The sequence below is a fragment of the Aythya ferina genome, assembly GCF_964211825.1.
Source record: "Aythya ferina genome assembly, chromosome: 14".
Lineage (NCBI taxonomy): Eukaryota > Metazoa > Chordata > Aves > Anseriformes > Anatidae > Aythya > Aythya ferina.
Window position 1 is genome coordinate 11212303 of NC_140312.1, and position 27676 is coordinate 11239978.

The 27676-nt window shown below is 45.2% G+C and overlaps 1 protein-coding gene across 5 annotated transcripts in view; it reads left to right on the plus strand.

Moving 5' to 3' along the window:
* Positions 1 to 27676, plus strand: part of NRG2 (neuregulin 2) — a 177229-nt gene that overhangs the window by 84077 nt on the left and 65476 nt on the right. For all 5 annotated transcript variants that reach the window (XM_084535263.1, XM_084535264.1, XM_084535265.1 and 2 more), the window contains exon 2: positions 27370 to 27541. In XM_084535263.1, the coding sequence (XP_084391389.1) occupies positions 27370 to 27541 (172 nt within the window). The remainder of the gene's footprint in view (positions 1 to 27369; positions 27542 to 27676) is intronic.

The following is a 27676-nucleotide window of genomic DNA, read 5'->3' on the forward strand; positions in this document are numbered from 1 at the left end:
GTTTGCTCTGTATGGCCATCAGAAGAAGACACATGGTTGGTTGCCTGTGGTGTTTCTCAATGAAATCCCACTTTGATTTGGGTTGGCTGGGACAGGTGGAATTTGTGAACACCTTCTCCTAGTGTAGGTCTCTTTTCCTGCATAGTCTAAAGGGCACTACAGTGGTGACTTCCCAAAAGGACTTTTAGAAGGGAAGAATTCCTCCCCCAATGCACTTCTGAACAGATGCCACAGTCCTGGTACATAGACTTTCACTCCAGGTAGCTGAGTATCCCATGGACTCTACTTTTTCATCTTGTGTCTGGACCTCTGACTGCCTTTCCAGCATGCTCAGGCTGATGTAAAAGCTTAGGCCTGGCACAAAACAAGGAACTGGAAGGCCACTGCAATTTGTGTTCTCTTTTTTTTCCCAGGTTGTAATATTTCCATGTAAATGGAGTGTGCTGACCCCTCTGAAACCAAATGGCAGAAGAGGAACCTACAATAAGGCTTAAACAGACTCTCAGGTGACAGGAACATGCATTTCAGTTTGCCAGTGTAGAGGAGACTCAGGAGATTATTATAGAAGAAAAGCTTTCTTTCTTCATGCTGTATTCTTTACCCATTTATGGTTGCTGAGGGCCAAACTTTATTACCTGTAGCATTCTGATAGTCTTGATCTAACTTTTGTGCTCATAGATCTCTGCATAAGAAGTTTCCCCTAGTCAGCCCTTCGTGGCATGCTCTGTAGAGATCCCCAGGACAGTTCCGGGTGGTTTAAGGCAACTGCCCAGTGTATAGAGCTAGTCACTGCCAGGAAATTAAAGCAACAACAACAAAAAATTCTTATTGATCAAGAGAGCTGAAACAGTAGTTTCAGGAAAGAGCACTGATGTATAATAAGGTGCTATGCTTCCCCTGAGGACTCTCAAACTTAGGCAAGGAGAAGGTTCTTCCACTGCAGCTTTTAACATGATTTTGTGGCTTATGTGAATGTGGACAAGAAGCTAGCTGATCTCATGTGAAGTGCTATAGCTTTGTTTTGATTACAAGGGCTACCTTTAACCTAAATTCACATTTGTATGCCTCTAGTCACAAAACTGTCCTAAAGTGAGTGCCTTGGCTCCAGATTTAGCCAGTGGAACAACCTTTGGAGGCCTCCAGAGGGAGATGATGTCCACCTATGAAGAAGCACCATCAGGATCCCTCTTTTAGATGTATGTAACATACACTGAAAGATAGACAAACTGTGTCCCACTGTGCACATGTGGCAGGCACACCCTGCAGGGGCGATGTGAGCTGCAGAATGTAGCAACTGACTGACAAATAAATGTATAGTGTTCCTGTAGTGCTGGCAAAATTCATGTCTGTAAGAAAGTTTCCTCACTGCAAGAGATGATGGAACTTTATCAGATGTGGATGGCTAGGGGCAGTCAAAGACATGATACTAAAGCAAGACTGGGGGATGGAAAAGAAGGTGCCATCTCTCGCTCTGGAAGTTCTGTGGTAGACTTTGGAGAACTGGGCCAAAATGACCAGTGAGAATGCAAAAGTTAGAATAGAATGGGGAGGAGCAAACACCACGGCTTTGGCAGTGGAGGTGGAGGCCAGTGCACCAGCCTTCCTGGGGAGACAGGCAAGAGTAGCAACAAAAGGAAGGAAGTCTTGGTAGCAAGGTAGGCAAGCGGCAAATTGTAAAGGGAAGGGCTGTGAGACTGGACAGTCTGAGCTTCATCTGTACTTCTGTGAGGTTGCTTGGGGAGAAAAGACCAGAGAAATGTAAAGCATTCGGCTGGTTAAATTCTCCAGCAATTCCAGACATTCTCTCTTATTTTTACTTGGGGGTGAGGAAAACATTGCGTGTGCACTGAGCTTTTGTTGTTTGTCAGTGCTAATAAGGCCAGCGGTACAGGAATGGTGCCGTTTTCTTGAGCTGCCCATGGCAAAGGTTCATACTAGAAAACTGTTTGGAGAGCAGGTGAAGTCTCTGCAGAGAGTGTCTCATTTTTCAGTAGGAACCAGCTTGACCTCAGTTCTCAGATGAGTCAGGATTTGATAGAAGGGTTATGTAGAAAGGCATTGTGATTGAAATTCCAGGGGTCTTAGGGAGGAAGGGCACTCCTGAGCATGAGGCAGTTGTTGTATTGAAGCACAAGCAGGTGTATGTTAGCCAGGTCTACCAGCATGGGGTGCTTTAGAGTGCTGCCATGTTAATACAGAGCTCAGTGAGGGATTTGAAGGTTCCTTGCAGATACCAGGTGCAGGCTTCATGGTGGAAGTTCATGCTGTTGGAGTTACTCAACAGTACTGCAACCAACATAGCTACTTCACTGCTGGTTAGGGTACTTCTGAATGAGTTCCATCTACATCACAGGGTGAACATGCTCTTGAGTTGTTCTTAGTCTTCTGTTTGTAGGAAATATACCAGTTCCAAGGAGCTCATAGAAAGATTAACCAAAAGGTTTGTTTATAAGAGGGATAACCCACAGCGGATATCCTACAGTAGCAGTTTTGTTTTCTATAAACACCCAGACATACAAGGTACCAGCTGTCAGCTGTACTCCAGGATCTGTCCACACGCATATTTTCGCTAGAGCATTTCCACTGTCTAAACTAATGGACTGTTGTTGCCATTGCCATGTGGCTGAGAGCAACGTGCAGTAACTTGCTGAGCTTTGGGAATGGAGGGGTTCTGAGTCACAAGCTCCAGTGATTCATGCTGGGGTAAAGGAAAAGGTTTTTGCTTCCAGCTGCTTTCTGGTCCTTTTTGCTGGAGTTAGCTAGCCCTGCAGAATGGATTGGTAAATGAGCAAGTGGCTCTATTCCTCCACTGCCTGTGGCTCACAGTGTCATGTGTTAATACAAACAGAAGGGTTATAGGAGAGAGACACAGCAGGGCTGAGGAATGATCCTTCTCTCCTTTCAGGCAGACTACAGGGCTGGGATCTCCTAGCTGGGGAGCAGGATGGAGCAGAGTGGTCCATTAGTAAAAAATCCCACTGTGGATCCAAAACCTTACAAGTCAGAGTCCTGGGCACATCATTTCCAATCCCTTTTTGGAGGTGGATGTAAGTAACCCATGAAAGCCAGTCCCTGGTGAGAAGAGGAACATCTGGAGAAGGGCTGAGCATAGCCTGGCTGCTGACCTTTGGGGTCATGCCCTCAGCTCATTCTCCTGCCTTTGTTAATGTGACAGGTTCCAGCTGCAAAGCAGCTAAGTGAAAGCTGTGTTGCCATGATCCTTTTTTCTGCAACTGGACTGCTAGCCTTGTGCTCAGAGTGCTATCCTAATCTCCAGTCTCATCTCAGCACTGGGCTCTAGTGGGACTGAAGCACATACTTGAGCTCAAAACTGACTGGAGAAGGTGGGAGGACACCAGGGCAGGGTAAGTGTGTGGACCTGCATCCCATTTCTGCTGTATAACTCCAGGGGCAGCGAGAGGAAGGGAAAAGAGCCTTTTCTTTCTCTAACTCGTCCTCATTTCCCCTGGGACTTCAATGAATGCTTTCAAGTATGTAAGGGGATTTCTGTGTGGAGATCATATGATCCTGTGCCTTTTTCAGTGCCTGGACACTTTGCTACAGAAGGACCGTGCTCTTGCAGTAAGCAATGTGGCTGTAGGGAGGATGTGGAGCTATGGGTCACATATGGCTCTTGCTTGGATGTGCTTCTTCTCTTCTGGAAGTAAAGCTCAATGAAAAATAAAGTGTTTCTTGAAGAGAACTTGAAGACCATAAGTCTGAGAGCAGCTGAGCTTGCAGTTCATGATTAGGACCAAAAATAACGGCTGGTTCCTTTGGCTAAGAAATTGCTGGTCTGTGAATTCCCAGCAAGGGCTGGCTGTCCGCTCTGTGCTGGAGACTGTGTTCAGGGCAGAGGCCAGGAATCAGTGAGATAACCTGATGCTATTCTTTGGGATAGCTCCAGCTCATCATCACTAAGGATGAGGCTGGAGGTGAATGGAAAGCCAGGCAAAAGCACCCCCCAGCTCCTGATTGTCACAGTTTCTTTGGTGCTGTGTCAAGCTAGTTACCCTAGCTTCTGTAATCCTAGAGGCAGGTCACACTCCACCAACACCAGGGATGTGGAAGATGTGCTGGCAGTAGAGGTATTTTCAGATGGCAAAGACCTGTAGTTCAGACATGTGTCATGTGTTGCATGACCTCTTGTCTGGGGCAGAATAACGAAACACATGATTAGGAAATGTGTGTCCATGAGGGAACCTGTCACTAGACCCACAAGGACCCAATTGGAGCAAAACTGCAAGGTCCTTAACCATCTCCAGAGAACATGCTGAGCAGTGAAAGACTTGCATGGACACTCATCCTGGAAACCATGTTGTACTCCAGGTAGAAAGCTGTATTTTGAACTGAGATGACCTGTGATTGTCCCCCTCTGACAAGGGCAGTGTTATGGTACTGCATTTTTGAGGTGTGCCAAATTGTAACAACAAATACATGTAATCACAGGATGAATTAAACATTTAGGTAATTAATAACTCAGGTAATTAGGTTTGGCACACTCAGTCAGCAGCCCTATGAAGAATTTTAGTTCAGGCATGTCTGGAAGGTGAGAACTTGTCAATATGAGGGAGAGAAGCTTTGCAGAGAAGAGCTGTAAGACACACAAGGCTTGTCTCCATGCAGTAATGGTGATGATCACACTAACGAGGAGCCAGTGGTCCTGGAGCTCTTTGACAGCTTGTCTCACCCTTACAATGCCCTTAGGTTTTTGACTACATATGCAAGTCAAAGCCCAGATTATCTTGCTGATTTCTTTTGCATGGTGGTGAGTGAGAGGGGAAGGGAACTGCATTTGCTCTCCAAATCTGAGACTTCTGGCTGGCAGCTCAGAAAAAGAAAGACGGACACAAAAGTATGAGTTGGACAGAAAGGTGTTCTTCAGGGAAGCAGTGAACATTTAAATTATCTTAAACCCATGCTAAAACTGAGCGCCCATAAATTCAAAGCAGATTTCCTACATTGTTCACTGACGTTTGGAAGCCCTTCAGAGAAACCTCTTTTTGGTGTCAGAATTTGCACATTTGCTTAATTTGAGGGTAAAATCAGGTTAAAATCTATCAGCCAGGTTCTCAACAGATGTTTCTCTGGCCTAAGTCTTCTGGCTTTGTTAGTCTGTGTAGGATGTGTACCAGCTGAGCATCCAACCCTCTTGCTTTCAACAGCTTTTTGATTGGAAGGCTGGGACTTTATTTCAGCTACAAAACTGTATATGTGTACATGTGTTTGTGCTCACATGAATTTTTCATTCCACTTTGAAGTCCATGGCACTTTGCAAGAGTCCCCTGGTTCCTGATGTGCTCCAGCCCTTGTGGAGGTGTGGGGGATATTCAGTTTTGGCTAGCAGATTACTCCAGCAAAGCCTGTACCAATTCTGTTGCTCCTTGTATGCCTCTTGCACACCTCTTCCTCCAGTGAAACCACTGACAAAGCCCCCCCACTCAGCAGTTTTGTCTCTGGTTCAAAACACACCAAAATAACCCTTCATGTTCAAGATGTTTCCCACCCCTTGGCTTAACCTGAGCACTCCTGGAGTAAGGTCCAAGGGATGGGGAGTTCCTTTCCCTTTGCTACTGGACTCCCCCAGGCAATCTGCTCGAAGCTTTTGTGCCTCGAGTGCAGAGATTACCTGGAGTACAGTGATGCTCCCAGCCAGCAACAGCAGCTGCTTGGTATCACTGACTCACCAGTGCTCTCTCTTCCAGCCTGCTGAATCTCTCTCCCACTGGGGATCTTTTCACTACTGCCTCAGCTGGTGCTGGGCTGCAGCCCTGATGTGTGCTGCTGTGTGTAGTGTTCACACAGCCATCTCTGCTTGTTGTGACCAACCACTTATCCTTGGAGTAGTCAGTCTTCTGATCTGGAAGTCAGGAATGGGGAGCAGAAGAAACCCCCCTATGATTCAGGTGGAAACAGTTAGAGACCTGCTACTCCACCTGGACTGTCACAGGTGCATGGGGCCAGATGAGATCCACCCAAGGGTGCTGAGGGAGTAGGTGGATGTGATTGCTGGGCTGCTTTCCATCATCTATCATCTGGAGAGGTCCTGGATGACTGGAGACTTGCTAATATAACTCCCATCTATAAGAAGGGTTGTAAGGAGGACCCAGGCAACTAACTACAGGCCTGTCAGCCTGACCTCGGTGCCAGGAAAAGTGATGGAACAGGTCATCTTGAGTGCAATCACACAGCATGTGCACAACAATCTGAGGATCAGGTCCAGTCAGCATGCGTTCATGAAAGGCGAGTCCTGCCTGATCAACCTCATCTCCTTCTATGACGAGGTGAACCACCTGGTGGATGAGGGAAAGATTGTTGACATAGTCTGCCTAGAATTCGGCAGGGCCTTTGACACGGTCTCCCACAGTGCTCTCCTGGAGAAGCTGGCAGCCCATGGCTTGGACAGGTACACTCTTTGCTGGGTTAAAAACTGGCTGGATGGCCGGGCCCAGAGAATGTTGGTGAATGGAGTGAAATCCAGGTGGTGACCAGTCACGAGAGGTGTTCCCCAGGGACTGGGGTTGGGACCCATCCTCATTAATATCTTTATTAATGATTTGGATGAGGGAACTCAGTGCACCCTCAGTAAGTTTGCAGATGACAAGTTGGGGGGAAGTGTCGATCTGCTGGAGGGTAGGAAGGCCCTGCAGAGGGACCTGGACAGGTTGGGTCAATGGGAAGAGGGCAATGGGATGAGGTTCAACATGGCCAAGTGCTGGGTCCTGCACTTTGGTCACAATAACCCCATGCAGCGCTACAGGCTTGGGACAGAGTGGCTGGAAAGCTGTGCAGAGGAAAAGGATCTGGGTGTGCTGGTTGATGCTCACCTGAACACGAGCCAGCAGTGTGCCCAGGTAGCCAAGAAGGCCAATGGCATCCTGGTTTGTGTCAGGAGTAGTGCAGCCAGGAGGGCCAGGGAGGTGATCGTCCCCTTGTGCTCTGCTCTGGTGAGGCCGCACCTCGAGTGCTGTGTTCAGCTTTGGGCCCCTCACTACAGGAAGGACATCGAGGCCCTGGAACATGTCCAGAGAAGGGCTACAAAGCTGGTGAAGGGCCTGGAACAGAAGTCCTACAAGGAGTGGCTGAGGGAACCGGGGTTCTTGTGTCTGGAGAAGAGGAGGCTCAGGGCAGACCTCATTGCTCTCTACAACCACCTGAAAGGAAGGTGTGGGGGGCTGGGGTCAGCCTCTTCTCACAGATATAGGAGTAGAGGGAATGGCCCCAGGTTGCACCAGGGGAGGTTTAGGTTGGAAATTAGGAGACATTTCTTCTCAGAAAGAGCAGCCAGGCATTGGAATGGGTTGCCCAGGGAGGTGGTGGAGTCACTGTCCCTGGGGTTGTTCAAGGAAAGGTTGGACATGGTGCTTAGGGACATGGTTTAGTGGGTGACATTGGTAGTAAGGGGGTGGTTGGACCAGATGATCTTGAAGGTCTTTTCCAATCTTAACAATTCTTTGAATATAGTCTCTGATTCTGTGACACACACTGCATTTACCAAGCACAAAGCAGATACTCTATCAAGCAAAAAAGAAGAATGACAGTGAAAAAAAAAAGAAAAGAAAAAAAGTGCCTTCTGCCTGTGGGAAGCCTCATAAAAGCACATGGTGCAAAATCCAAGGCGTACCTTTGACTGAACTGAAGACAGCACATTCCTGCTGGTAGCAATGTTGGCTGTTACCCTCTGAAACCGACAGAGCTCTCTGTTTCTACCTGGACACCATCACAGCTCTTCTGCTTGGTGAGGTGCCCAGCTTCAGCCATGCACATGCTAACTTGCTGCTCTCTGCAGGAGAGAAGCCTCCTCAGACCCACTATGAAGTAAAACAAACAGAAAATCACATGCCTGACTTCCATTGCATGATTTGCAAGTGAGAGGAATACTGATGGTGGGAGAGGCTTTGTATATGATACAGTGGCTACTGCTGGATGCTGGCACATCACTCCCTTTTGGCTAGACAGTCAGCAATGCAAAGCAGGGCTTTCATGGCTAGAAAATTTTCAGAGCCAGTCTGTACTGCTGCTATGCCTGCTCCATGATGTGTTCATTGATGGGCACAGCAGCTTGTGTAGCAGTGTCATTTCTACATCACACACTATCACAGGGCTAGGCTGGCTGACTTCTACTGTGAGCAGAGAAAATTGCTTATCTTGTCTTGTGAAATCTGGCTGCCTAAAAATGATGGAGGTGCTAATGTGATGCAGATCCAGAAAGTCCTGCTAACAGGTCCTGGATCAATAGGTTACGGTGCTGGAGCAGGGCAGGCCTGATTGCTGCTACCCAAGAAGCAGTTTGTTTCCCTTCCAGAGATCATGCGCATCTCATCTGCTCATTCAGGCTTTTGCCTGGAGGGTGAGGACAAGGAATGCGATGAACTTAACTTTGGCGCTGAAGTATATTTTGCTTAATATTTGTCAATAAATGAATTTAGGTATCTGTATTTGTGCTGTGTGTCTGCGTGAGAGGGTCCTTTAATGAATGCTATAATGAAATCTCTGGATAGTTGTTGGGTAACAAACAGCTAAAGCATGCATCGCAAAAGAGGTCCTAGCATTGCAGAGATGCCAGTTATATGATGTTGAGAAAGAGATTCAGTCCAAAACCGAAATTATCCTGGATAATACATGAAATGATGACTCAGTACCAAAAGTAGTGTATGTATAATAATGTCCATACTTTTGCTTTATGCAAAAGAACATTTCCCACAGTCTTGGGAAATGTTCTTTTGCATATGGAAATGTTCACACCCTCCAGGTGTGAAAAGTCTTTGTCCAAAATCTGATTTAGTTAATCCTGAGATTAACTAAGAAGTTAATCTCAGGAAGATGGGATGCCTATTTCTGGATGTCTTCCCCACAGCCCACCCTGCTGAGCCCCGGGCATCTGCTTTCTGGCCAGCAGAGCTAGTGAGACTAATTAGGAATAAGGAGACTTTTCTGCAGTCTGAAGTGGATACATTAGGATCAAGGAAGAGAACTGATAAACTCCTGTGTATCTTGGTTTGGGATATCCTGTAGGTGGATTTCAGGAAGACATTGTGGCAAGTAATAATGGTAGCTGGGTGAAGAAATTGTCAAAATCTGGAGGAAAGTTTGTGGGTGAAGGTTAAATAAACACTTGAGTCTCCTGCAGAAGGCAGGTGGTGAAGGACAGTGCCCATCCTGTGCTGCAGTGGTGGTGTGTAGGCACCCATGCTGCAACAGCCCTTTCCTTAACAAGGCTGAGGATCTGATTCAGCTTTCCTGATTGACGGTTCTGCACTTTAGGCATGAGGATAAAGATTTGTTGATAAGCAAAGAAGAGCTGTCAAGTGAAAAGGGTTGCCATGGGCAAACAGTCCTCATCCAGTCAGCATGATGTCTCTACTGCAGTTAGGGAAGAGTCTTGCTACATGAAGACATCCTGAGCATACAGGATGAGTTGGTGTAAGTAAGTATACTCTTATGAGCATACATAAGAATATGTCTACATAAAGACATCCTGAGCAATCTTTTTTGTCATTTGCTTAGATACCTTAGGAGGTGAAGCAGCAGTAAAGGCAGGCTACAAGTTTGGGTTGTGTATAGCCCCATATGCGTTGATTACAGTGCATGCTTCTACCTCTTCAGCGATCCTCTCAGCTCATTTGTCAAGGCAGACTCAGGGATGCTGATCTGTGCTGCCAGTGACAGTGTAGGTGCTGCAGATGCTTCCTAGGGCATGTCACCTCAGCCTGTACAGACTTCCCAGGCTTTAATTTTTTAAATAATACCTCTAGTTCTACTGCTGGCAAACTTCAAGGTGTACGAGTGTCTTCCTGATTCTGCAGACAACAGCTGCAGTACTGTTGTTGTTTAGATCTTTTCTAACCTGCATTTCAGGGAATTGTTTCTTTCTCTGGTTGAGCTTATCCAGAGCTCCAGCAGCTTCTAGCTGCTGATGGGCTGAAGGTGAAGCAAGAGGTGACAAAGAAATGTTGTGTGATGGAAATATGTTAATAACATATTTCAAAACCACCTCTATCTCCATAGCATGTATTTAGTTGTTTGTTTCAATTACTAGTGCTTCTGGAGAGGTTTCCTTTTCTACCCTATACTTAGAAAATGTGGGCAGGACGTGCAGTTTTAAGAACAAGTCTAGTGTTAGCAGGACCATTGCTCACTTCACGTGTTGTAACATTTTGTGTTACTAAAGTTTTGAGTCACATAGTGTTTGAGAGAGATGACATGAGTCACAACTCTGGTTTTATGACAGGGTTAGGTACATGTCTTGTTCATTTTGGGGGGTTAGGAAAAAAAAAAAAAAAGAAAAAGCAGTAGCAATCTGAAGCACTGCCAACAGTTTTGGTGTTATTGCCAGAAATGTGATAATCTGGTATTTCCCGTAAAGCCCCAGGTGCTGTACTTGCTTTATTTTCTGGGAATCTCCAATTTCTCTTATCCTTTGTTATCACAGCAAAGCAAGACAATGCACCCTTTCTGGGGCCTAAATATTCAAAATATCAACAGGTAATAACAAACCTCAAACACATCTCTGGATGGACGGCTTATTGTATTTAATCCAGTATCATCATTTTTGAGAAAGAGAGGCATAATTTATTATTTCCAACTCAGCTGGGCTGAGTTTGTGCATCTGTCTGTCCACTCCTCCTTTCCCCTGCTTTTCTTTGTGGTCTTCTCTGCAGGTCAGAAGAGACTCTGATTGTCTCTGGTACAAATTCTTTTCTCACCCTCATGGAGAACCACGTGTCTCTGAGCCTTTTCCTTCTCTTCTGCCACGTGCAAGCTTAGCATGTGCCTCATTGTAGTACTCAGGAGCCCTGGCCTCAAAATGGCTTGGGTGCTTCCCCTAGCAGGGGTGTTTTTCTGCACTCAAGCCTCGGGGCTTGTCTGCACAGGGAGGCTCTTGCAAAACATGCTGGGCATAGGGTGTGAATTTAAAGGGAAAGAACTATTCTGTACCAGATTCCTGCCCCAAACCCTCGTATTCTGCAGAAAAGTGGGCCAGTACCTCTCTTGTGTTATCAAGTAGACTTGGTTAAGCAGCTGCACTAACCCGAGGAGCCAAGAGCTTTGATGGCAGCTCCATTCCAAGCTGGCCCTGGGTTGTCAATGATGCATGGCAATGACCCTGACCAGGGGGAGGCAAGGGGGTAGAAGGGAGGAGGCTGGTGCACTCAGGCTTCCTGTTTACCCAGAAAAAGGGAGACAAGTTGAAAGTAGAGCCTTAATTATGGTTTGTTGGTACCTTCTGGAGAAGCCACCCTGAACACAGAGCCTCTGCAGAACAGCCTGAGTTGGGAGTCCCCCTTCCTCAGGTTTGGGCTTGGATTAGCTGCTCGAGTCCAAACCTGTTAGAGCAGCCTGGGACTGAATTTGATGAATTACCCCAAGTCAACAGCCCTTCTGTGCTACACTCATGGTCCACGTGAGCTGGCTGAATGACTGGGGTGGTATGCTGTGGGAGTTGTGTGTACGTGTGGTATTTTGGTTTGTAGACCACAAATACATTCCTTACCATGAGCTTATCAGACTGGCCATCCTAGCTGTCATCTGTGACCCTCATGTGCCAGAGCATTACGATTCATATCCCAACTGTTCCCTAAAGCCTTCTCTTCAAATCCACCCCTCAAATACTGTCTCAGCCCCACCACATCAGGTCTCAGAGAGGCTGGAGGCAGATGGTCCTCAGGGGACCTGACTACAGAGCACAGGTGGACTGTGCCAGTTTGAGCTGGAAGCATGGTGGTGGTCCCCAGCACTGCTTCTGGCGGTGGACAGAGGTCTTGTGCCCTCAGTGACACAGTTAAAAGACTGCTGGTGTTTTACATGTAAAGCATTACTGAGGCTCTTGCAAGAACAGTGTGTGGATGTGGAAGGGCCTCTGCATTTGAGAGTTCTGGAAGGGACCCTGGAAACAACTTGTGCCCCACACAGGGTTGAAACTTGAGGTCTCTGAAAGACAAAGGGACACAGAAAGTCACGTAAATGAGGCATAGTGGGACTGGCAGAAAGGGCAAGACTTTTGTATGAAGCATAGGCATGCTGTTAGCTGGATTAGCTAGGATAAAACTGTATGGGGGGTTATAAGCCTTTGGGCATCAGGGCAGAAACAACAGCTCTGTCCTTGAGAGAATGCAGAAGACTTCCCTACTGAGAAGTTGTTCAAGAGGAGTAAGTGATACTTGCTGCCATGAAATGGAGGTCTAGCAAGGAGCGTTGTCTCACCCAACATGGCAGCCCCTCTGCAGTGTGATGGTCTTTCCTGGCTGCATTTTTTGTCTGTCATGAGTCCTCATGTATCACTAAAGCCTTGTCCTTCTTCACTGCTGGAGTTGTCCAAAGCTCTCTCTGGTAATAGAGCTGGCTGCTTAAGGACTCATCACAACTGAAATGATTTATTCCTCATTGCAAATGAACCACTGGAAGTCTTTCAAAAGCCATCTTTTCTTGACCTAAGTTCAGCTAAGCTTTTTAGCAGCATCAGCTTTACAAGAAAATTTAGAAGTGGAAGGGAATTATGTGTGAATAATGTTTATGTTGATAAACAGTCCTTGCAGACCAATATCTCCCTCTCAAGGTCATCTGGTTATTCATAGGATCACTGAGAGAGCCAGGAATTACAAGCCAACTGCCCCAGAAAAACGTGATGGCTTGCTTGTTTACTCTGTGTGTCTGTTAAAATGCCAAAATATCTGTATGAAAGCAGGTAATACTTTGCCAGTACTTAGATTGAAGTAAAGTTTTCAGATACAGAGCACTTCATAAAATCCTGTCACCCCAAATTAATTCCAGTTGGTAGGGACAGGAGAGCATCACATGGGCTGAAAACTGGGTGGAGGACCATGAACAATGGATTAGAATAAACAGCAGTGTGTCAAATTGTCAGGGGAGCGAAGGAGAGCACAGTGTTGGGAGCTAGTCTTGCCAATTGCTGCCCTTCATGGTGAACTGTGCATAGTTAACCTCCTCTGCATTTCCATGGGGCTCTAAACACAATTTAGGGGAGTCACAGTACAGTTAGTTAGGGGATTTAGTGTACAGTAATAGTAGAGGAATATAGTCCAATGGGTTGAGTGTTAGCAACCATGATAAATTTCTTGAGATTCTTGATGGTCAGAGGAGAATTATGCACACATTTGTAGTAACTTTGGCTGGTTGTAGCCGTATGAAGTCTATGAGGCTTTTCAAAGAAGAGCACAACCTAGTAAAACACATATCTTGTACCATGTGGCACAGGCCTGATGCTCCTGTCCTGTTGCCTGCACTCTTGCTTGCCATGTGGCACATTAAGATGCAGTTGTGCAATAGGGTCCTGCTTATCCCCAAGGTCATGGTTCCCTTCTGGGCCTGGATTTTGTGGGAGAGACAGAATGGAATGGGTGTCAGTTTGTTGTCATTCCTGTCTATGGAGGCATATGGGCTCTAGGCAAAATACCAAAAGGGAGTCAGTGGCCCTTGACTGCACTCATGAAATGTGCTGTGCTCATGCCAGGTGCACAGGGCTAGGAATGTCCTCCATTACATGGGTCAGTGAGGCTGAAGGGACCACCATAAGTAGATATGGCAAAGGGAAAAATAGAGCAGCAAACTCCCACTTTCCTCTGGGTCCTACTACTCCATACAACTTCTTCCTTAGTTCCTTATTCCTCTACAGCCAGTAACAGTCTCTACCAGCCATGCTCCCTTCTCTCGGCCTTTGCTTACTCTCAAGAGATTAGATCAAATGTGGTTTTCAGTCAGGCCAGGTGGAAAGTGTTGAAACAGAGCCAGGGTCACCAACTCTTCCTCTGCCTGTGCAGCTGCAGAAGTATCCTTTGTGTCAGGCTCAACACAGCACAGATATGGCCATCATGGAGCCATCATATGGCCATCAGCCATGAGCCTGTCTGTTGAAAAAGGGTGGGTAAGGGCATGTGGGGTTGTGAAGACTATCAGCCTTCCTCTGCATGTGCACAGGTGTCCTGTAAATGCAAACAGCAGAACCTAGGTGAGCAGAAAGGCTTTCTTCCCTCGGTCTTTCAGGCCTAATGATCAGATGGAGGAGCTGCCACTGCAGGGACAGACAGGACATGAGGGTGAAGTGCAGTCATTTTTCATGAAGTGTGAGTATGAGAGGAAGCACATCTTCTACATTCTCCAGTCCCAGGGAGAGTGTGACCAGAGAGCAACACAGTCTCAAAGCAGCACTGAAGTATTTCTGATCTCTGTGTGATAGTGGAGCTCTTGTTGCACCATTCCAAGCTGGCAGAAAACCAGAAAAGAAGCACCAATATTCAGGTCCTTGTCTGAGAAGATGATCCAGACTCTCAGTTTAACAAGGATAGGACTGCCTGGAGCACATCAGTGAGATATGAGAGGTGTTCAACATTTGCAGAAATGAAAGGAGGGTGAGACTGGGTCCTAAGAGCGCTGTTCAGAGCTTTCAAGGTCACTGATTTTGCAAAGAAAAGAAAAACAATAATGCATCTCGCAGCCAGCGTGAGTTGAGATTGGAAGGGCAAAAATGAGTGATTCTGGTTTTACCTGTGGTTGGTAGCAGCTGGCATGGACAAGAAAACAGAAAGGAGTGGCAGTTTAAAGTATTGAAAGACAAAAAGAGTTGAGCTACATCTCTGGGAAGTGGTGGAACATCTCTTTTGCATGTTGGGGGCCAAAATTCCCTGACTGGTCACAACTGATAATGTGGCAGGATTCCCTGTCAACTGCCAACTAGTATGCCCTTGTGCTGACAGCATTTCTTTTAGGGACTGTAGGCCTTTTCCTGGAGGGGATCTTGCGTTGCCTGTTGGAGAGGTTGTGGAATCCTTGAGGTCATCCAGGTCCCAGGGTACTCTGTGGGATGCAGTGTAGACATGTAATGGCAGATTGTTTGTGTCTGGATTGTAGTGAGTTGGATGGATGCTACAGGGCTGATCCCACCTCAGGGCAGGGATGTGGTCTGCTCAACTTCTGTAGTTTTCCTCCAATCTCATTCTTGCAATCCTGTGATTTCTTATCCACCTAAACCCTGTCTTTGGGCCTTTCCAGATTGGTTCTGTGGGTGCTGAAGGTGGTAAGGGTCCATCCAGGCCTTTCCAGGAGAGTTCATCAGCAGTGCTGCACCTCTTACATGTTTATCAGAAACTCACTTGCACAGTGTATTTAGATTGTCCATTTTGCACAAGAATTTTCCCCAGCAGAGGATACCTTACTCTTTTCTTCAGTTTCTTTGAACTGTTTCTCAGCCCCCTGAACATCACCTTTGTGCACTTCTAGGTGTTTGCATTCCTTGGCTGTTAAAGGAGCTATTCAAGGATAGCTTGGGGAGATGGTGAAGGGGAGTAGCAGTCAGACAGAAGAATGGAAGGAATGGCTCTGGAGGAGTTTTGCTTAAGCTGGGGTGTCTGCGTAGAGTCTTCTCTGTTGTCTAGCTCAACTACTTCCTTGATTTTCCCTGTCACTCTTTATGGAGATGAGAACCATCCATGGTTATAATACAAAATGAATCCCACATTATGTCTTGTCTTTTCTCAGGTCTTCCTTGGATCCCAAACTCCTTCTGCTTGTTGTCACTGCTGCTTATAATTGGTGCTTGTGGTGGCATCCAGAGGTCTTGATTGCAGCATTGTTCCCCTTGTGCTATTCACAGCACAGAGTCATAACAAGACACAGTCCCTGCCTCAAATATATTAAATGGGATCTTTGAGAGAGGAAATGGAAGCACAGAGAAGGGATGTGAATTGTCCTACTTTACGCAATATTTCTGGGATAAAACCCAGCACTATTAATAACTTCTTGCTCAACAACCATCTTTGTTCAGAACTCTGGTTTTCACCTTAAGTTGTTTGTGTTGTGCAGGATCTGTTTGCAAGTTTGGTGAAAGTTCCCACCTTGTGATCTGCAGCTCAATGTAAAGTGAGTCCAATAATTCCCTATCCATGTTGAACTCCAAAGGCTCCTTCTACTAAGGCCGCCATTATGTTACCTTTTGTTTTCTGTTCACCCTTGTTTCACCACTGCACAATTTGTCTTGGTTTTGTTTGCTTGCACTCTGCAACATCTACTAGAAAATGACCTTTATCACCCCCCTCTTTGCTACTTTTCTTCATGTTCTTCAGTGAGAAGTTGACAACCAGCAAAGGTTTGCTCACGTTGAAGCCTCAAATTTGCTTTACCTTCATTCTTATTTATTGCCCATGAATGTTCTATGAAATAGACTTTCTGCCGGAAATGTTTGTGGAAGCAGAAACTGTTGATTAAATTGTAACAAAGAGTCACAGGAAGCAAATTTTAAAATTGCAACTGTATGTTTGTGATAATATGAGCTCTGTCACTGCTGTCAAGGACTAGAATTGATGGAGGCCACAAAATCTCTTTATCCAACCAAAATGAGCCAAAGTTGCTTGATTTTTTTTTTTAAACACAAGCCACAAACTGCTCATGAGCAATTTACAAGCCAAAAATTAGCCAGCATGGCTTTCCAGAGAATAGTTCTGAAGAATATTGCAGTAAGCAATATTCAAATATAAAAAGAGGGAAAATAAGGATAAAAAAATTAATCAGGAAGAGCTGACATCCTTGAGACTCCTGGCAGCCATAAATCAGCCTGGTTGGGGGACATTTCAGTGTAAGCCACCCATCGCTGTGCTTCAGTGGGGGTCCAGAGTTATTCAGAACAATGCTGGGAAGCCACACTCTGGACAAGACAGGAGACATGCTGTGTTAGTGTCTCCACTGGGCAGTGCCCAGAGTCCCAAATGGAATTTACAACTAGCTGCTTCCCTGCAGCCCACAGAGGAGGGTGGCCTCTTCTCTGCAGGGCTCAGTCGCTCCCCCAGCTCAGCGAGCACACGGGTGCTGCAGGCACGGACTGGAGCCAGCCCCTCTCTGCGGATCAGGTTCTTTTGTGCAAATGATCCCGCTGACTTCAACAGAGAGGTCAATGTGTGGGAAGAGAGAAGAATTTGGCCTGACACAGGCCGTTGCTCCAGCAATGGCAGAGACCCAGGGCGTCGTGGGTACTGGGAGAGTTTTATAGTATAGGGTGGTAATTCCATCCACATTTGGTGGGATTTGGACGTGCATGTATCTGTCTGCATTGGAAATGCTGTCTCAGGGATGATCTTTATTTTCTTTCCTTCTCCTGTGTTTGGATGAAAAACAGACCTGTGGTTACTGTTTGAGGTTCTTTTGGTACCAGTGCTTTAAAGTATTTCTTAAACTAATAGAAAAACTTTTAATCTTTCTAATATAGCATTACAGAGAACAAACAAGTCTTTAATGCAAGCCCCTGGGTCTCTTGTGGGGAGATCCCGATAAAAACACAGCTTTCTGTTTTGGAAATACCCTCTGGTGGATTTGTTAAAACCCTACTAGAGACAATGGTGAGCTTTCAAAGTAAGTGGAGACGTGGAAAAAATATTTGTAATAAAGACAGCAAGTGGTTGGTTTTGTCATGGAATGGTAGTGAATATGATTTTATAGGTTAAAAGTTAAAAATTTCCCCCACCCCAATGTTATAAACTGCTAATCGAATTTAACTTGTCAGACATCAAAGTACTTATTTTGTTTTTTGAATGCCTGTTATGTGCAGTCTTTCCACCTGGTCTTGTATGAAATGCTGGGATGTTCCCTGGCCCAGGTCTTCCAGAGGAGGTTGAAATACCCCAAAAATATTGCAAGCTGGGCTGCCCCATCTGACCTCTCCACCTCTGCCTGACCTCTATTAACATCACCATAATTAGTCCCAAGCTTTGGGATCTACCATATTTGCACATATTAAGCATGTTTGAAAATGCGTGTTAAAACTGACTGCAAGTCTTCATGGGCAGAGCAATAGGCAGATTCTCTGCTGGGATTTTGCTGATTTGGGATAGACTTGAAGGGTTTCTCTGCAGTGAGGTGTTGCAGATAGAGCTGCATGCCTTATGGTTTACCTGACCTCAGCCTTCACGTCTTAGTAATTTAACACTTCTGGGACCTTCATTCCCGTTTAGTACAATATACTGAGAGGGAAGGAAAAAGATGTCCAGATGTGCTGTGCTATCTAAAGCTAAAAGTGCATCCTTGGTCCTCTACTTTTACACCTAAATTTGATAGGCATGAGGCTGCATTAGGCAGAAAGAAAGAGCAGAAGATAATGTGAACATGCAGTTACTTGGTAAACCTTGTGCCTCATTCAGAGGCTCAGATACATTTATCTGTTTGTAGTGGCACTTCTTGCTGGTTTAATTGAAGGAATAGGTATCTAGCATTTGGGGGTGTTCTCTACCCGTGGTGACTCTTACTTTTGCAAGTTTACTTGTAATGGTCCATGATGATATATTTTCTGTCCTCTTGTCATTGGTAGAGGCCAGGTGATGCAGACAGTTTCTTTTAAAAGGGTTTCACTTCACTTCACTTTGACTGAGGGTCTTTTTTTTTTTTTTTTTTTTTTTTTTTTTTTGTCTTTCCAGTGTTTTAAAGAAACACTTCCATGGTTAATAGCAGCGTAAAACACCAAATAGTGTTTTTTCATCCTTCTAATATTGATGACATTCCTCTAATGGGCATTTTACATTAGCAAATCCACCCTTGTAACCTGAAACAGCCTTCAGCTTTGCCATGACTGCAAGGGATCTATATATGGTTTCACGTACAGATTTCATTTTTTATTTCTTTTTTTCTTGGATCATTTTGTCTCCTGGGGTGAGGATTATACTTTCCTTTGGTGATTGAAAGATGATGGATGCCACCCAGGTCCTTACAATGGTGATAGGGCAAAGAGTTTGTGCTTATTATTCAGTGGTTGAAACAAAGAATTAATGTATTTTAAAGTTTTGGATGCTTTGGATAATTTGTTTTTTGGATGGGTCTTGACTGGTGGTCTATTGAGTATGGGTGGGCCATTTTTCAAACCGATTTTGAAGATAGAGATAAAACTATATTTTATGAACTGCAGTTTCCAAGGTCATCTGGAAATTGAGCAGTTCATAAAATGTATCTTTGTTTAAAGATATATTTGATTATATAAAATATGATCCCAGAATCAATTGGGTACAAACAAGATGTTGCCTTTAGGGTTGAAAACACATTGTTAGAGGCATGAAGAGCAGAAATTGTCACTGCTGTCTCTGTGTGGCTATTGTTTTTGGTTTTAATAGGAACAGAATGAATGACATTTTTCCATCAGACCACTTATGCTCAACTATACCTCCAGGACAACTTCCTGGCCAAAAATATTCAAAACAAACAAACACAATAGCAATTCTACTCCAATTACGTTGTTTGCAAACCAGCTAGTGTTCGTAGAGTACTAGGCTTGGCAAATCCAACCACTTCAACTCTGGATTTTAGTATTGGATATTTGTACGTGCATTCTTTGTAGCTGTTGTGCTATTCAGGTAAGCATTTGAGTGGCCATGTGCATGTCTACCTCCATCACTTCTGACCACTCCACGGTATAAGCATACCCTAGCTGTCTGAACAATTTGGGTGAAAAGTCTGTGTATTGGGAATACACCCTTGCCCAGTGGCCAAATGCTCATTGATTTCAATGGAGCTGAGATTTCAGCTTAGGGCTTTGGGCCAAATCATATAGCAATTTAAAAACTTTCACTTGGAAGAAGAATAACTAACTACTAAGTGTGGGAAAGAGAAATGTGGAGGAAGAGGAATTTATCAGTTGCTTGCTTATGTAAGTGGAACCAGAATTTGTAAGAAGAAAATGAAATTGCTGGCTTAGTGGCACATTTTCCTGTGGTTTGAGCTGCGAGAGGTATCCTATAGAGAATGAACCTAAGTCAGCAAACCCTCTTGCAACTTTTCAGTCAATTTTCTCTGGCTGATAAAAATGGTCACGGAAATACTGATTGTTGTAACTCAAAGTTTGAAAAATATGTAGTGCTACAGATTGGCATTGTAGTCAGTTTTCCCTGAGACAGAAAGCACTAGAGAAACCTAGTTAAGGGAAGAAACTTATATGGGAGGGATGCAATGGGACATGCAGGGAGCAATAATGTTCTGGCTCCAGCAAGGTTTCCAAGCTTCATTCCAACACCAGCTCTGCAGAGCTCAGTCATTTCAGCATGTTCACGCTTCCGGTTATTTGAGTCCTCTCCAGGACTCTTCCCAGGAACACAAAGGTGTGTCTCAAGCTGCTGTTGTTATACCTCTGTGGGAAGGGCACAGTAGCATAGTGCATGCTAGGAACAGAGTATGTCTCTTGGGTCCTTGGAGAGCTTTCAGTTATTAACTTCACGTGAAGGCTCTACCTTTGCAGTTACTGCACAGGTAAACCCATGGACAGTGAAGGCAAGGTGGACAGCAAACTGGGCAACATCACTGTGTGCCACAGTGGAGCCCCAGCTGTCACAGATCATGTAAAAGGGAAACATACCATTTTGGTTTCCGTGGTGCATACCACTGCCCAGGACTGCAGAAATGTAAGTGTGCTGCTGCAGTATGCAAAGACACTCACATTAACAGCTGTGAGAAGCTCTGACCATCCTTTTTGCATAATCTGGAAACATAACTTGCGTAAAGCAAAAGACATATAATGGACACTATTATATTTTATATTCTCAATTTGGAGCCTGTAACTACACACTGGTAGGTTGCAGCAGAGAGTGGGATGAGGCAATGTGTCAGTTACACCCGGTGGTCCTCTTCTACAGGCTCTAGACTGTTAGGTGACTTGTGGAGGTTGTATCTGCCAGGGTTTTTTGCTGCCTCCCATGTTTTTGATAAGGTTTGGGATTGGAGGTTTGGGGGTGTAACTCAGTGATCTTTAGGGTCCCTTCCAACCCAAACGATTCTATGATTCTATGATTTAGTTAAATAACAGCCCTGTTACTTTCAGTGGCCCTGGAGGGTCATAGACTCAGAGCAGTTCTTCTGACTTTGCCACCACAGAACAACAAGGAATAAAATTCTATTCAGATTTCCAGCTACAGAAGCCACAGCCTGTTTAGATGGACAGCCATAGCTGCATTAATCAAGGGTTTTTGTTTGTTTGTTTATTTGTTTCTGTCTTTCCCAAGTGGACTTCGTGTTCTGGCTGGAGGGAGCTTTCTTCAGAATGAGTCCCTGTTTGACAAGTAGTGTTTGCAGTGAGTATTGGAACAGTCAAAGAGTCAAGGTGGGAAGGAGCTGCTGCTACTGAATTTATTTATTTATTTATTTATTTATTTTATTTTCTCTTCTCCTTGTCAGGTTTAGGCCAAAGCAGAAACAAGCCGAAGGAGCACCACCTCTGATAAAAATAGTAGAGACAGCAATATGACAGAAGCAGTAGGGCTGCCTTAGTAAGGAAGTAAGATATATTAGCCCAGTGCAGATTATGCACCAAACACAATTCTAGTCTTCAGACCTGTGTGGTGAAACATTGTGCCAGGGGCACACCTTGTAATAGAGATAATAGGAACAGAACATTTTCTTTTCGTAAGAAATGCCATCTTTGCAAAAGTTTCTGTATTTGAATTTGGAGCAAGTCTAGGATAAAAAATATTTCCATGGGAAGATGAATACTAAAATTTTCCATCTGGGAGAACATTGGAACTCTCCCATACAAGGTGCCGTACATTAAAGTGAAGGCCTATGGGAAAAGTGGGACTTAGAACCACAAAGTAGTGGGGGATCTCCAAAATGACCTCAGAGAACAACCTCTGAGACAGAGCTTGGACTTGTGTCATGCCTTCAGATCTTGTACCTCAATGGCAAGGAATGTGAAAACCTATAGGACTGTGCCTATATAGGCTCAAGATTTGGGTATCAAGATTTCTCTATTGAGAACTGGGAGTATTGAGACCCTTGGAGAAATTAACGAATCTGCAGCATCTCTACCCCAGCACAGTAGACCAGAAGCTAGAAGTCCTGGCACCTATGTCGAAGGGCTATCCTGGGGCCAACATCTTGTGGGAAATGTCCTGTTTCCAACACAAACCTTAGGAGACTGTAGTTCCTAGGGACAAAACTGTTGGCTTGAGAAGGGTCTCAGTTCTGCATGTCACTGTGCAGCTCACTGTGCAGCTTCCCTCTGCTTCTGGCAGAGGAGGGGTGTCCTCACCTGAGGATTACAGTCAGGGGCGGTGTTGGCAGGAGTGCACACTCTGAAGTTAGAGCCATTGCTCTAATGAAGGCTTGTCAAGGCATCACCTGTGACTTTGTAGGTCCTAATTCTCTTTGCATCTCCCCTTATTCCTGTGAGAAAGCACTTCTAGCCTCTCATTGTTGCGGCCATGGGAATTCAAGCTAATTTACCTTCTTCCTCAGCTGCTGAGAGAGACACGGAAGGTCCTGTCCTCCCCGATTCAGCTACCAAAACATTTTACCACCTCCTGTGTTCCTGGCAGTGCAGAAGAGCCTCCAGTAGTTGCCACTACATGGAGGAGGACAGGACGATAAGTCATGTCTATTAACGATGTGTATTGCCTGGAGATCCCAGATGTATTTGTAGGTTGTCTGTTTTTTAGGATCTCTCATAGTGAGCAAGATGCAACTCTTGAAGCAGTGGTTGTGGCTAGGGTTGTTGGCTCTTAAAAAGTTCACTGAGCACCTTTCCAGGGGTACTTGCATCTGCTTTATGCTTCTGAAGGGTTGTTTATATAGACATTTTGTGGGTGGGAGGTGTTTTTGTTGCTGTTTCATTGTTGGACTCTGTATGGGCACTCTGCCCATTTATGGTTAATTATATTTTGACTTCTGGCTCTAAGGTGCTTTCAGGCATACTCTAGGTACCAGAAGTAAAGGAGGTGCTGTTATCATCAAAGTATCTCAGTGTAATATCAAATTTAATCAGAAGTGAATTAATTAAAGCAGGGCATACATATAAGCCCTTGTAAGGTGGATGTTCAAGCAGCTCATATGGTGCAATTTTGGGATCACTTTTTAGACATTTGTAATCTTCTCTCCATAAGAAGGTGGTAACTTAGCAGTAGGCTTCAGGACTGCTGTCAGCAGGCAAACCTCTCCTGCAAAGGCCTCTTTGTGGAACATGACTCTTGAAACAGACTAAGGAATTGTGTGCATTTCTTGATCTGGGTCCTGGCACCTTTTATGATTACTTTAGTGTTTACAGCCTACACAAGTAGCATAGGCTGAGATCCAATGGTTACTTGGGTTTAATCTGACTTTGGAGTGAGAAAAACCCAAAGAAAATATATATTTATTGTTTGTCTCAGCTCTGTCATGGTTAAACCTTCCTTTCTGCAGCATGCTATATCCTTGACATTGTCGTGTGTTCATAAAATTTCCTGGGGTGCAGCTGCTTCTTCTGTCCAACACCCTGGACTTTGTGAGGCTTATGGGTCTTTACCTCCACAGAGAGAAGACCTGAATTTGGGTAGAGGAGTGCTTGGCTGGATTACAGGGTGACCAGAGGTATGGGTCCTAAACGTTTACCTGAAGCTACCTATAGCTACAGTTGAACAAGTACAGACACAAACACTCTCCTCATTTTCATGAACCCAGTGGTGGTGGTGATGTGTGATGTGTGTTGCTCACCTAGGTGTGGAGGAGACCATGAACTAGCAAACCGTAATCATAACATTCAGATGATGAGGTGCTGAAAAGGCAACTTCGGGTCTCCAGTGCCACATGGATGAGGTGATTTGGGTGGGCCTGGTTTAGAGTTTTAAGTCTGCCAAAATTTGTGGTGCCTGCGTCAGAGCAGCACTAACCTGCAAAGAGGAGGCTGAGAAGCAGGCAGCTGGTGGAAAAGTAGGGAAATTGGGCTTGGACCTCCCTTGGTATACTGCTGAGACTGTTTGCCAGGTATAGCATGTTGTCTTGACTCGCTTTTTCCGATGTATTTGAAAAGGTAAAATGAACCAAAATGTGCGCAACACTAAGAAAACAGGACACCTAAAATCCTCACATTTGTTTGAACCTAGCTTACAACTTTCTGAGCTTCAACTTTGTGATTTGGATGGGGCAGAGATAGGAAATGGGTAGATGGTAAAGCTGGAAGTGAACCAAAATTTAAAACATTCTTTGACATGCTCCAGTATTAGCTAAGTGTGCTGCTTTAGTCTCTCAGGCTACTTTAGTTTAACAGTAGACAAGTTTGAAAGGTGATTCATTCATAGTTTACAAGTACCTAAAAAGGGAAGAGGTTTCTGGTTGTTAGATGGGATTCAAATTTACCAGAGAAAGGCAGAAAGATCTGTTGGCTGCAAGCCAAAGTTAAAGAAATTCAGTTTAGGAAGAAGGGCAGCAGTTTAAACAATAAGAACAAAAAGCAGTGGAAAGTCTTTGGCTGGCATGCAGCAGGCTCGTCATCAGTTAATGGCCTTACATGAGGATTTCTGTGTTTTTCTACAAGAAGCAGGAGTTATGAAGAGAGCATTTCCAGATCAGAGCAGCCTTTATAGGAGACAAGGTCTGGGCTTCCACATTGGCTGCGCTGCTTCCCATTCAGACAAAGCAGCCTGTGCATGGTTCTGGATGCTGCATCTGCATGCTCTCTGCCTGCTCTTCCCAAGCACAAGCCACACTGTTGCACTAAGGCACACAGATGTGCTGGACATCAGTGAACTCAGCTCTGTGTCTTTGTGCATAGTACTGTTCCCAGACACAGTCCAAACTATTTTCCCTTTAACTGACCTGTCTGATTTAACAGGCAAATTACAGTCTGCAAATTGTGACTTGTGCACTGAATGCACAGTCCCTTTATCTCCTGTAGTAAGACAGCCAAAGGCATGCAGTCTGGGCCAGAAATACGTTCTCCCTTTTTCTGGGCCAGACTCTGCTAGAGGAGTGTGATGCAGGTGGAGCCCCTGTCTTGCGTGATGTGGGCTCCATCTCTTTACCTGCCTGTTGGGGAATGTCAAGCACGTTATCGTTGGTGGCCTGGAGCACAAGGGACAAGAGACTCCTGTGTCGGTTTGGCTGAGATGTATTTCACATTGGAGAGAAGGAACTGGGGAATAGAGATCTTGGAAGATTTCATGTTCATCTTTTGTCCTGTTGTTCAATGATCTCTGGGTTTCTGGGCTTTGCACTGCTATTGTCAGCATTTTCTGTAGAGAGGGTTGGTATCAGCATATCTTTCTCCCAGGCCATGCTGCCTGCTTCATAATGCTGCAGACATCCAGCCTGGAACTAGTATGAAGCACATGCACCACTGCCAAGGTCAGGACCTTACCAGTATTCAAGGCATATGTATAATGTTGGCATGGTACACAGTGACCTCAGCATACAATAGCAGCCAACTGACACACACATTCAGACAAAATAAATATTTGACAATCTATTTCTCTATTCCCCAAAATGACCCCTGTGAAAACAAGGTCCTGTTTACCTTTCTGACTCGCTGTGCAGAGTGTTCTGAGAAGAGACGAGTTCTCTTCCCCATTCATTGCTTTCCTGCTCTTTTGGATTACCCATTTCCAGGCAAGGACCAGGGATATTGGCTTTGCAAAACCCAGGGCACCTTTGAGTTTCACAGAACTTCTGAAATTTGGGGAAAGTTGAGATCATTTTTGTTTAGAAGTCTCTTTCTCTGTACCAAAGCACAGTGACCTGGGAGGCAGTGCAAGACTTGTGTTCAGCCTAAAGGAAATGCCCGTAGCTGTCCAAACTATTTTTATTACTGTTTCTGCTGCATTAACACGTGCAGCCCTCCCCGTCCTGTTGCCTGTGGCACAGATTTCTAGGGAGCCTGTAGCAGGCTTGGGTGTGCAGAAATAACAGGAGGGAAAAGTATTCAGTGCAGTTCATTCCTTTTCCCTTGGTGTGCTAAACATGCTTCCTTTGCACTCCTGGTTCTTAGGACTGCTTATGTGCTGTGGAGCCACAGTAGCTGAACTGTGCTATTCAGAGCCGGCTGAAAGTCTGGTGTGCCTGGGACCAGACCTGCTGCTATGCCCACTCATAACAGCCACCTCTCCTCTCACAGTTGCAGACGTCTTTTGTGACTATCTTTCACTCATGGTTAGCTTGGCCCAGACAATTCCGGTTAGTCTGATCTGTTCTGTTTCTGTAAAAGCTTGTATCTTTTTGATTAAAGACAATTTAGTTTCCAATGGCCTCACATGTAAAACCAAGGAATAAAAGAGTCCTCAGAGCTTCCTGCCAAGTGAACATATGCCTGATGATTGCGGTGTTTTTTATTTCTTTCATATAAGATCACCTTCAGTGAAATCAGTCTTTAAATAAAACCAATCTATGATAATTTAGCTTGGCAAGGAGAGTGAAAGGAGAATACATACAAATCACAAAATAGTGATTTGTCTAATGAAACCCATCCAATCCCTCCTCCTTTTATTTCTGCCCCTTATCACAAGATCAGAATGTGCTAGGCAGTTAAAAGAAAGCTCGTGGATATGTCAGAGGAAATACTTTATCTCTTAACATCTTAGACAAGTGGAAACCTTTGTTACCAATATTCTTAAGGCAAAACTAGGAACTTGTTATTTTCTTTTTTACGGTTAGGTCTGAAAATGAAAAGGGGAGCTGGAGGAGTGCAGAGGTGAAAGAAAAATTGCAAGCCTGCTAACCCTTGCATGTCAGGTGTAATATAATGCCTGGCAGAGATTGATAAGAAGTGTCTGTCTCTCCTCTGCCTGGTGTTCCAGGTGCATGGCAAAATCCCCTTTCTGAGACACTCAGAAAAGCTCACATGCAGAGCCCAGCTTCAAGTTGGCCGGCCTGACATTACAGGCCCTAAGACACTTTTAAACAGCTTTATTCTTTCACCATTCTAACTGTGACCTGAAGAATTGCTGTCACTCCTTTCTTGTCCTTTACATGTGTAGGCTTTCATTTTAGCCCCTCTCAGTGGCTGTTGCTTTGCTGGTGATGCTGTCATGCTAAAGATTGTCCATTTTAGCAGCCGTCCCTCCGTGGGGGTGGTTCAGATGTTGGACCACACAGAGAGGAGTGGGAACATCTGTTGTGCACAAGCAGGTGGAAAGAGGCATGGGTCTCTGTGGCCCACCTCTGTTCTTTCTGCAATGAAATGCTCCAGGTGGGGTTGGTGGAGCTGTAGGATTGGCAGCATGTCTGATGCAGTGGCAGAGGTCATGGAGGTGTTGGTAATCATTAACAGCAAGGGCAGGATGCAGAGGAAAAGTCTCCAAAGAGGCCTGGCAGGACAGCAGAGCAAGCACCTGCTCTAGAAGGAGATGCATGGAGCCGGCCTGAGTAAGGGGAGCCATAGAGCCATCAGGTCTGGCCATGTGGTGCTGAGAAAAGAGGGAGCCAACCCTGGGGTGCCTCCATCACCAGTCAGTTGTTTCTGACTCAGTGCTGCCTCCGTGCCGGGTGCTAGTGAAATCTGGGGTGTGGAGCTGGCGTGCATTCCTTCACCCCTCATTATGCAGCAGTGGGGATAGCACACAGGTTTCAGATGGGGACTTGGTGGATTCGCATCATGTGTGTGCAGCGCCTGAAAGAGGCAGGTTTCACATTGTCTGGTTTCTCTTTTTGTAGCTGTCCCTCCCAAGCTGAAGAAACTGAAAAGTCCAAACGTTCATGTTGGTGAAAAGATCTCACTGAAATGTGAGGCGACTGCTGGCAACCCTCAGCCATCCTACAAATGGTTTAAAGATGGCAAAGAGCTGAAGAAGAGCAAAGACATCCGGATCAAATATGGGAATGGGAAGTAAGTATGCTATGGGGCTGCTCTGCCTCTGCTAACAAACACTGAGAGTCTGGGTCCTGGTGAGCACCCTCGCAAAATTCCCAACTTGCTACAAGTGGTGCCAACCTCTCCAGAGATGCTTCCTCAGAGTCACAG